The sequence below is a fragment of the Pungitius pungitius genome, chromosome 9 (genome assembly GCF_949316345.1).
Source record: "Pungitius pungitius chromosome 9, fPunPun2.1, whole genome shotgun sequence".
NCBI lineage: Eukaryota > Metazoa > Chordata > Actinopteri > Perciformes > Gasterosteidae > Pungitius > Pungitius pungitius.
In genome coordinates, this window is record NC_084908.1 from 10213521 (window position 1) to 10224628 (window position 11108).

General features: G+C 39.9%; 1 protein-coding gene across 2 annotated transcripts; it reads right to left on the reverse strand.

Annotated features, from left to right (window-relative positions):
- Window positions 1–517: 517 nt before the first annotated feature.
- On the reverse strand, window positions 518–3445 carry coq7 (coenzyme Q7 homolog, ubiquinone (yeast)). 2 transcript variants are annotated; one of them, XM_037471640.2, is made up of 7 exons: window positions 3304–3445; window positions 3020–3149; window positions 2413–2591; window positions 1897–2011; window positions 1507–1646; window positions 1070–1138; window positions 518–902 (listed from the first exon to the last, which is right to left on the reverse strand). In XM_037471640.2, exons 2-7 carry the CDS (start codon window positions 3102–3104, stop codon window positions 825–827), a joined length of 666 nt encoding a protein of 221 aa, XP_037327537.2. In that variant the 5' UTR covers window positions 3105–3149; window positions 3304–3445; the 3' UTR covers window positions 518–824. The 2 variants fall into 2 exon arrangements, with proteins under 2 accessions (XP_037327537.2, XP_037327538.2); XM_037471641.2 differs by lacking the exon at window positions 3304–3445 and having other exon boundaries at window positions 2413–2560; window positions 3020–3146.
- Window positions 3446–11108: the final 7663 nt, after the last annotated feature.

Sequence of the window (11108 nt, forward strand, 5' to 3'; positions counted from 1 at the left end):
TCCATTTGCCACCCATCTGTATGAGTTTTAAATTCAATTCAATTGGCCAGGAGACAAATTAGAATCAAGTGATGAGTCCTACCAGCCCCCCTCTCCACCCACAAAAAGTCAATGTATCATCATGCTCCCAGTATATGAAGAGGTTAAACTATGGATAAAAGACCTCAGATCAGTACTCAAGTGTGCGATGAGGACCAATGAATACCGGCAAATGGGAGGCAGACACTTTGCTCAAGCTGCTGAAAGGTCCAATAGATTAGGGGCTCCTGGGAAAGCCTCTTGTCCATCCCTCTCTCAGTGACCCAATGTACCCAGAATAGCTGTGTGAGGACGCTTAGCAGTAAGGCCAGGATGACAAGTCATTGCTCAGCTTGATTTATGAGCCATTACATGTGAAACCGGAGAGTTTGTTAGTAACAATGTGTCCACAATACAGGGATTTTAGGCAAGTGTTACAGCTTTGTCACAGCTAAAAATCACTCAGATACCTTAGGTAAGAAAAAAACAAGACATATTATTAAGTTTTCTTTTTATCACCAACATTTCGTATCAGGCAAACTGCATCTCATTGTGCCAAAAATTGACAGAGCACATACATTAACATCATTTTAGAGATCTGCTATTGAATTCAGGAAGCATCAACCCCCTCGGACTTAAACAGTGTGTATTATACACTGTACATGGACGTATGTTTTATACAATTCTTTAAATCTTGATAAATGTTTAATTTACAATGAAGCTAGATTCAGATCTACATTTTAAACAAACTAGGTAAACAAATCAGACAAATGGTGGGAAATCTACAGTTATTCAAAAATATTATGTTAGACGCGCTGGGAAACAGATATTGCAACTTTGCAGCCAAGCTGTATAGCATTTTTTAGAAGCCAGTATCCAGGAACCTAAAGAAAAAAAAAATAAGGCTTTGATTGGAGCTGTCCTTGCTGTATTCAAACAGTATAAATTACAAGCAATATGTATGCCTTTTAGTGTAGGCCAATTTTAATTTAATTATTTTTTTGTGAAAAGTATGCGCAAGATGCTGTGAAGACAAGTAGAAGATACCTACTTTTTCAGCATCATGCTCCAGTCCTGTATCATGATGCTCCATCTCCTCATCTCGGAATTCCTTTATAACCTATTTCAATGAAACACAATACGATTAATTGAGCCGGATATTTTAGGTACTTTTACTTGTAAGAAGGCCTCTTTTTGCATTGTCTTATTTGGAAAGCTATTGTTACAATTAAAAACAAGAATTTACTGTGCCACCAAACATTCTACATTGACTATAAAACTCTCTGAATTTGGATTGTCAGGTGTTAAATGGAATGGGAATCAGCCGTGTGCTGTAGTTTGGCACAGATGCTACTGTGACCAAACTAAAAAAGTTTTATATTGTGACAATATCCACTGCTTTATTGTATTGATATCGTTTTTGTTCACATATCACAAGAATGGCAATGCAAGCATCAGTGTTTCAGAACAAAACATTGACTAACTCACTTGTAATAGTTCAGTGTATCTTTCAGGATCCTTCTCCATCAAAGCTCTTATCTGACTGTTGTAGTGCTCAGAAATACTCTCTTCCACTGCCACAGTGCAGGCCATGGCCCCCTCTTTGCCCAGTAGTGCACTGGACGCGCCTGCAGAAGATTTAAAATAAAAGGAATACATATTTAAGATGAAACCATAAAGCAGCGATGACCACCAATAAGACAAAAGATATTGAGCATTCTTCTACAGCAGATATCCAAAGAAAAATAATAAGTAAGACTTGAAGGACTCCGAAATGGGTACCGTGTCAAAATGTTTTTCCTTCGCATGCGTTTTGTAAACTCATTGATCTCATAACTTTATTATGCACTATGCCGTATGTTTATGGCTGGTACCAACCTAATAAAAATCCAGCAATATTCCAAAGGGGTAAAAGCGCAGTGGGACGAACTCTGCTCTCAGCCAGAATCTCATTGAATTTCTTTAAGTGTTTCTTTTCTTGATCCCACATTTCCTAAAGAAAGAGAAACATGAAGTATAACAAGCTATGCAGATACACTATGGCTGAATGCATTCATATGTTTTTTCATTTTTCCGATACACAATACAGCAACTAAAAACTTTTTCCATGTGAAATAATGAACATTTTGACTGAAATATTTAAATGACAATAAGAAAACATTTAAAATGACAAAACACATTACACATTTTCAGATTCACCCCCCTACCCAAATCAAATTCCAGTGTCAGGTCTAAACATTAATTCGCCATACAGTAGAACTCTTCCCAAACCAGACACATTGGCAATACTGCTGTGAGAGCTTGGTACATGCAACACTTTGACATCTGGAGTCATCAACTGAAGCCCCCTGTGCTTCTTCAACCAACAACGTGTCACACTCTGCACACACACACCTGGATCAGAGGCCCGATACTAGATCGTCCCAACACCGCCATCTGGCCGGCGTAGATGCGGTTGGCCCCGTACTCCCCGGCGTGGTCCACGCGCAGAATCCGGTCCAGCATCTCCTTCTCGTCGCTGTCGCGCGGGGTCGGGACGATGCTGTAAACACGTGAGCTCAGCTGCAGGGGAACTAGCGTACACGCGGGCTTTGCGTTACAGTAGCGTAGCAGACACTTAACGACATCACGAAGTTATACGGGACATGTGTTCAAGAATGTCAAAGGGCTGAAAGTTCGCCCGTAACTGGAAGATCAAACACTTGAATACAATTTTAACTTTTTTTCTTCTGTATGTTTGTGAGTGTTACGAGTGAGAATGTAACGTTACAGACAACGGCATCGCTACTTACTGCCGTGTTTCTGTGTTATAGCAGCTTTCAAACAATATCTCACTTTGAGATAACAACGTGAGCTAACAAGTGTACTACAAGTACTCCTAGGTATAAACATCAATTAGGAAACAAACGGAAAACAAAGCCAACGTTGTAGCTTCCACCCCGACCACATTGCTAGTGTTGTAGCATGTGTAGCACATTAGCTCTTAGCTGACAGCGCTTACCTCTGCTCTTTAAACAGTGGCGAATCATCGGCGAGCCGGCGGCGGTAGACCAGCCCCGTAGAGCCGTGCGCAGGGCCCCGTGCATGGCAGTCACCTCAGGCTTCAAATACCGGGCGAATCCAGCAAAAACCTACAAGAAATGTGTGCGAAGTGTCATTGACAATTCTGGAAAGGTGGACGCGGCGCGGGTGTATGACGTAGCTGCGGAACGACTTGCACAACATCGTGCCAGCTGATTGCTGCGAACTTTATTTGACCTAACAACCAACAAGTGAATTACTTACGATAGTGGGAGCTACGAAGAGTCACAACGGACATGTGCTACGGCATAGCACAGGAAATAGAATACATCAAACCTCTGTTTGACAGTGAATCTTCACGTGTTAGCGCGTGTCACGTGTCCTCAAATGTATGCATTGGAAGCTTTTTTGTGTGTTAGTCTTTTTAAAACATTGCATCCAATTGTGTCCTTGTGACGGGCTTTATAGCTGTAAAGGAATAAAAGAGGCAGTCTACACATCATGTGCAGCTCCGGGGTCAGTCACTAGATGGCAGTAACTTTCTTTGTATGCCTTGATTTAAGATTTGCTGAAAGGCCCATGCAATTTTAGTACATACAGTTAAACATAATTTATTTCTGTAGCTCATAAAATCATTCTTAATGGTTTTTCTTTTTGTATAGACAGCACAAATGAGACACAGCTACATCTAGTCTCTATAGCTGCATGTTGCTTTGCAGGGTCACGGTATCAGCATTCTGGACTAGTCACTAGTCCGTCATATGGCCATACACATAAACAAAGCAGGCAATTTAGAGATTGCATAGCCTGGCCTGCTTCACATTTCAGAGAATAAAGTAAATACAGAAAATTACTCTTTGCCCAGACACACACTAAATGCATGAGTGCATTTTCTGTTTATTCATCTTATGTAAGACCAAACCTTAAAATACGCCTTAAGAAAAGGGGAGGGGGAGTTTGTTGAGTAGTCAGAGCAACTTCAGATGGCAGTGTTGCAGAGATAAAAGGGTCTGAGGCAAGTTATGTAAACTATTTGGTCCCAGTTTTCATCATAATGTCCAATTTATTCAAATATATCTCAATGCATAGTGGCCCTCCAACCAAGTCTATTAAGCGACTCTTAATACAAATGGTTTGCTCTGAGCTTTCACATTATCCGTTACTATCATTCACATTTTTACATTAGTCAGCAAAGCACATAAGATACTGCTGCTTGGACTCAGGAATCTGTGCAATGATGGGGTTGAGTGCTGCGGAGCTGTGATGTTAATGAGTAAACAAGGCCAGGACAGTGAATGGCGGGGTGTGTCGGTTTTGTCTGTGTGTGTGTTTGTGGTGAGACACTGGTTAAGTGTTTCCCTATATATGTCTGTCTGACTGGGTGGTTACCCATGTGTGGCTGCGCATTGGTACGTGTTGCTTTTTTTTGTCTTCTCTGCCTGGGTATATATGCAGATTAAAGATGTGAGCCAGGCGGGGTTGACACCAGGTACCCAAACCCCTCAGTATATCTTGAATCATATCATTTAAGTCGAAGCAGGTAGTGTACAGTGTGTTTTAAGAGCATTTTCCCTTAGCTGGGACCAGCTTCCTGCTACTCCTAATACGTAATACTGTAAGAGCAGTGAGGATAAACAATAACAGGAAACTCATGGGCTGGACAGGTAAACATGTTGTTAACTTACATGGAGACGAGACAATACTGACAACAACTGATTATAGCTGCTTTGACGTGTCTTTTCTAAGCCTCCTTACTTTCTGTCTTTCAGACCTACATTATTTTGGGCTCTAGATTGTGTTCACAATTCTAAATAAATTAAATTCCAAAATATAATATTGGTGTTTCACCAAATGATCACAAATTTGCACAATAAAAACCATGATTCAGGTAATATTATTCCATCACTCAGGTATTGGCCGTTTTCTGCTTCCTCTGGCTCATAATGAAGCTTCCCTTTATAGTCTGCTGCGTGCATAGTATTTAGTGAAGTGGCGAGGTGGGCCGAATGGGACCATTTAGTATCTCTATGTGGAAATGCACTTATTGTAAGTCGCTTTGGATAAAAGCGTCAGCTAAATGACATGTAATGTAATGTAAACAGCTTATTTTAGCCCGGTGCCCTGTAACAGGTTGATCCAGGAATGGGTGTGAGAAGTCAGGGGCACAAATGGTTTTAAGAAAGCCTTTGCAGAAGTGTCTGAAAGATTCAATGTCCATCAACAAAGACTAAAACTACTATCGCAGATTACTCTATACAATATATATGAAGTAATGAATGGTCAGGTCCTAACAGTAGCGCAATTAAAAGGACGTCAAGACCAAAACAAAGTGCATGTACTCAGGCTTTTGAAGTAAACTAAGGTGAAAACCGCATGAGTGGGACTGACATGTGTTTGTGTCTACGCACCTGTATGTATGTGTGTCTGTGTAATGTTTGCGTGTGTTTATAAAAGTGTGTGAGTCTGCACACCCTTGCTCCGAGGCTCTGGTCAGACAGGGCATAGCTGTGGTCGGACGCAGGCTGAGCGCTTCTAGACTACAGTGAGTAAACAACGTCTGCTCTCACTGAGGGGAGACACGATAGGTCTTGTTTCATCCCTGACTGGTGTGGTGGGACATCCAAAGCTTGTGTATGTGTGAGAGTGGCGTGTATGATTCTAAATAAAATGGCTTATTTACTCAGATGTTGAATGTATTACAGCAGCATGCGTCAGTGTCTGAGCGTATGCACGTAATATTGCTTTTACCATCCCTCTCCTATAATAAAATTGCAAAAAATAATCATTTTGGTTTAAAGCTTTTCAGAACTTTGAGTCTTGGATTATATGTTCCGTCAGATTGAGCATCTCCGCAATCTTTCTGAAGTTGTGTATGTGTCTATTTGGGAAAGTTTCTCCCTCAAAGCTAAGTAGAGCCTTACAGAAAACACAGCAATCTACGTTTTTATTGTCATTATGGCTAAAAGGTTAAAAAAGGACCAGAGTAAGAATAAAGTGCACTCAAACGATGTAACATTGCACTAAAGGGGCTGTGACAGTATTCAAATTTAAAGGAGCAGCGGGCAAGATATCCTGACTTTTATGCTACATCCACACAAATTCATCTCAGAAAGTGCTTTTTAAAGAAAAGAAAAACGGTCAACATCCGATTGGGCATTTTCAGCATCAATTAAGGAACAAGACTCAAAAAGGAATACCATGTGACCGTTCAAGGGCTTGCAGGTGCTGGTACAAACAGGAAATAGATTGGTTTCTTAGTTACAAAAAGACAGTATTATTGTACTCTATAATAATAAAACATTGTGCTTCATATTGAAGGACCTCCTCTATAATCTTCCTTTCAAACAAACAAATCTTTCTCTTAAATGGACAAATTTTGAGAAAAAATTGATTAGTTAAAACGTAGTCCCTGGTTTAGTCCAGAATTCAAGCCGCATCCTGTAGGATACAACTTTATAAAATCTTCATATGAAACCCTCCCTGTTTCATGTTAACACATAAATATATATATTTTTTCAGTGACGTTTATAATCCTTCTCTTGCACTTTTCATTTCATTTTCTCCTCTTGGTTTTTAATCTTTCCAATGAGGACTCTACCCTTCTTCACTTTCAGACTAAGGTCCTCCAGTACCTTCTTCTCGTCCGAAACCGGTTTTAATTTAACATTTTGTTCTTGGCCACTTCCTTTTCAAACCTTCAATCCAGAGCTTTCAATCTGAACTTGGATCTCTTTGTATTTTTCCTGCCAGGCCTTCACTATTCCTGAGTTAAGTCTCTTTGCTGCTCAGCTGTTTTTGATTCCTGTGAGCTTCTCAAAGAGACCGTTCTTCTCTTTGTCGAGATGCAGGATATCGGTGGCCCTCTGCTGGATTGCTTGCTCCACTTGACGTGTGTGCACGCTCGGTTGTTCCAGGTCCAGGGCTTGACAATTAGTGCATTTGTTCTCTGATAATCCTCTGCTCAACATGAGCCTTGTTTTAAATAAATGTGTTTAAAAAAAGAAAGAAAATGTAATCATGTTCAAACCCTCACATGACATATTGTCATTCCTCCACAAATTCAGATCAGCAGTTTTGGAGACAGATCTAACCAGATCCAGGGTCTTTTTATTTGCTGCATGGGTCAGTGTGACCCCAACCGGCTGAGGGGGAGCATCTCCATGCTGACAGTGGAGAATGTACTTGTTTTAAAACAATTCTTACTCGTAAGTGAACTAACCTTTCCTGAGTAAAAAGTTCAAAGATCTCCTGTGTGGAAATGGTAACCAAGCTTTTTAGTTAAATGTCACAGATGTATTTTTCTTTTTATCCTGGATAAGAAATAGTGACTGCCAAACAAAACAACATGATTTTACCCTGTGAGTGTAAACTCAGGGGAAATGCAGAAGAACAGAAGCCCAATGCATCTGATCCCTCAGTCATCTGCCTTTGATTATGAGGCGTCTGTCCTTTGTCTCCATTGTATTGTATTGTAATAATTCTAGTCCACTATAAAACCATTACTACTATAGTAAATAATAATAATCACTTAAGACACTCTTCAAAGTGGCAGGTCAGTGACAGGAAAGTCTCTTGGTCTGGAGAGTTTGTGTTATGTTGGGAAAATTAAAATAAGCCTCATTGTAAGTGGGCAGAAGGTCTGTGATCTCTTGAACTGAAACATGGTTTTGCTGAGATAAACAGAGGTTACGGGTGATTTGTGAACCAGGATCTGGGTATTTTCCCAAGGAACTCATGTTGTGAAGTTTTATTGCCTTAGTGTAAACAACGTTTCTCTTCAATCTCCTTCAATCTTGAATGACAATGCTATCTCTCTCTTTGATGTGGTGGTGACCAGTGGGAGCAGATCCAGCCAGATGTCACCCCGGGTTCGAGTAAAATGTTTCTAACAGGTTTTCACAACCAGAGTTGCGTGTCACTTTTATTTATGACCTTGGGGAAGCTTTGTTGACACACACAAATACTGGAGAGGCTACTTTTGACAGTATAAATTCAGTTTAAAACAACAGTTTACCAACCAAAACTGTTATAAAAAAAGAAATCAATTAAAGTTATGCAACATTGTTTAAAAAGCCAAACATTTTATAGTTTTCTGGTGTCTCTCTGGAAAAGGCAAGATGTCTCATAAAGTAGCACAAAAAAGAGATTCATTTTCCGATTTAAATTCACAAACCCTTGAAAAACCACCACCTAAGCTTTTTTATACATGGCTTTACAAGGTTAAAACCAAAGTATTCCTCTTCCATTATTGAATCTCTCTCTAAAACGCCTGTTTTCATGCACACTAAAGAGTGTATTTAGCTTCCTCTGGTACAAGTTGTCCCTTGTCTGTCTGCCACTATTCCTTTTGTGCTATTCTTTTTTTCACCAGAGGAATGGTAGATGGTAGGTTCAAATCTATTGCCTATTCTGGGAGGAGACGGTTGAATAATCATGCACATGAGACGGATTTCTCAATAAACCCCTTATATAAAACTGCCAGTTCAGATAGGAAGCCAATTGAGAAAACATATTCATGGCCACCTAAAGACATACCTAGTATAGTATATATAGTTTATAAAAGGTGTGCTCAGTCAGAGAGTTAACCAATTCATGTGATGCACCTGAAGAGAGACTTACTTTTTGACTGAAGGGTCATTCTTATGTAGCTTGGGATAGGGGGATCACCGGTTTCCTGTTTACACTTATTTGGAACACAGAGGACGATACATTTAGGGAAACAATATACTTAAAGCAGACATGTCCAAAGTCCGGCCTGCGGTCAGATTTCATAATGTGTTATTTACGATGTAAATGGCTAAGTCGGGGGTAACCACTGAAGCGATTGTTCTCTCTCAAAGAGAAATGGCAAATTGGGCTTTTTTAGTTTGACATGACGAAGCATCTGAATGCGCAGAATGTAAATCTTTGAGGAGAAGATGCAGCGGTAAGCCAGCTATACGCTCACATCAAGGCAAACAGTGATGTCAGGAACTTGAACAAGAACGGATTGAGGTCGAGGATTAGTGACTCACGCTTCCCACTGCCCTCAAGCCGGACCTGGTCTCTTTACTGAAATCTAGACCTTCTCATTAGTGTCGGCAAGTTATCTGTTGCTTGATAAATCTGAAACTGAGTGTTTTAAACGGTAACATCTGTCACTAATACAGGGAAAAGCACACAAATGCACTTTTATTTTATTAAACTTGAATAAGATTTGGTTATAACTGTTGATATGTACATGTAAATGTGACACAAACTATTGTTTTCTGAAAGCTCTTGTAAAAGACAAGGGCAAAAACGTGTTTTAAAGTTTAATGATAGCAGGCTACTTTGCAACTTACTCTACAACTTACTTATTTGTATAAAAATGTTCATTAGGCAAAGATATTTAACTCATTGAAATGTAAGGTATTTCATACATTGTTCAATGTTATCTGACTGAATGAAAGGGAGAATTGTGTTTTGTTTTTTCTTCCTCAGTGGCTTATATTTGGTTAAATTGTCATTTGAAAAATAATGTTGTGGTTTAAAAAATGTCAGAAGGAACTACTTGCCCCTATTTGGGCAGCGTTACTTTATCAAATCCGTCACTCTTTGCAAAAAGTTTGAACGCCCCTGATTGAAAGGGTGTGATGGCGAGCGCAGCTTTCCTTTCTGCAAGCCTGTCATTTAAGCAGCGTTTCCTGGATGTGGCTCTTTTTATTTGGCCTTTGCCGTCCTAAAATGGTTTTCCGGAAGTCATGTTTTTACTCTCGGATTTCCAGACTGCAAACTGTGGGTTAGCAGTGTGTATGAGTATACACTGTACAAATGGCCCTGCAATAGGAAGTTGAGTGACAATTGCTAGTTTTGTATTTTGTGTGCGTCATGTTGGCAGATACATAATTTGCCATCGTGTATGGGACTTTTTTTCCGGAAATTTTCATTTTAACTCAACATAAATGGAGAAAATTAGATTTGAATAGAATGAATTCATGGAAATATTGTGATGGGTTTCTGAATGTAAAACTTTAACCAATGCAGAATGAGTCCAAGTTCAGCCACAAAGAAGAAAACATGAACATATTTCGCAGGCATTTTGTCAGTATTGCGCTGCAGGGATTGTGACTAGCGGGTGCATGTTAACTTTTATTGTTGTTGTTATTGTAAAACGGCAATGACCCAAATGAGTGCTAAACAGCTGGCAACAATCCAGAAGACATAACATAAGAAGCCAAACCCACCAGAATTAAGGCTGCGGTGGAATCCTGAGGTATTCAGAACATAGGATGTAATAACAACAGCAGGCAGTGGTGGGAAATCTGCCCGTCATGATTTGACCACATTTACCCATCCAGTTGGGTTTTTAAGGTGCGCAGGGAGTGTATGTATCCCTAATGAATGTCACTACCACTATCCAGGTCTCCCCCTCAGTTTTCCTTGGTGCTATTCTTAGAAGTGCTCATCCCACAATCCGCAAGGGAAAATCCGAGGAATTGTTTTTGTTGATGGCCGTCTTACCACTTCAGTGCGGTGATTCGTGATGAGCTGCTGCCGGCGTACGTCACAAAGAGCCCACAGTGGGTGGGAGTCAGGCGTGCATGTTATTGAGCAACTAGTGACGGGGGGGACCGTCCCGTCCATTTTCACTCGCTGCTATTTCAGGCCAGCGGTCTTTTTTGAGTTTAGGGAGAAACCACAGTGCCCTATTAAGCGCTGTTGGAGTAATTGGGCTATGTTTGTGTAGAGACTATGCAAGACAAATGACAAATAACATCTATTTTTACAACTAAACTCTTGAAATAATGAAGACAAGGTATAAGATAATGTAAACCATGCTCAGGTGTTTCCTTTTTACCTCTTTAATTTAAAGATTTCCTTAAGCTTATTGTTTTTTTTGTACAAAATGTACCAAAACACTGGCAAAGAGGAAAATCTCGGGTAGATAATGACAAGAGTACATATGAAAACATTTCAACTTACACCCTTTAACACATTTATTTTAAATGAACGTCACTTAACACTTCTATGGCAATTATTTGTATCCAGCTTTAATAAATGAAACAGGCTGGTAGATAAATCCACTACTTCAATTGATTTTGAGAAAT

Coding starts and splice junctions, on each gene's coding strand:
- coq7 (XM_037471640.2), bottom strand. CDS start 3,104: ATGCACGGGGCCCTGCGCACGGCTCTACGGGGCTGGTCTACCGCCGCC. Junction 2,012..2,412: donor GTATCGGGCCTCTGATCCAG/GTGTGTGTGTGC, acceptor CTCTTTCTTTAG/GAAATGTGGGATCAAGAAAA. Junction 903..1,069: donor TGGAGCATGATGCTGAAAAA/GTAGGTATCTTC, acceptor TTTTTTCTTTAG/GTTCCTGGATACTGGCTTCT.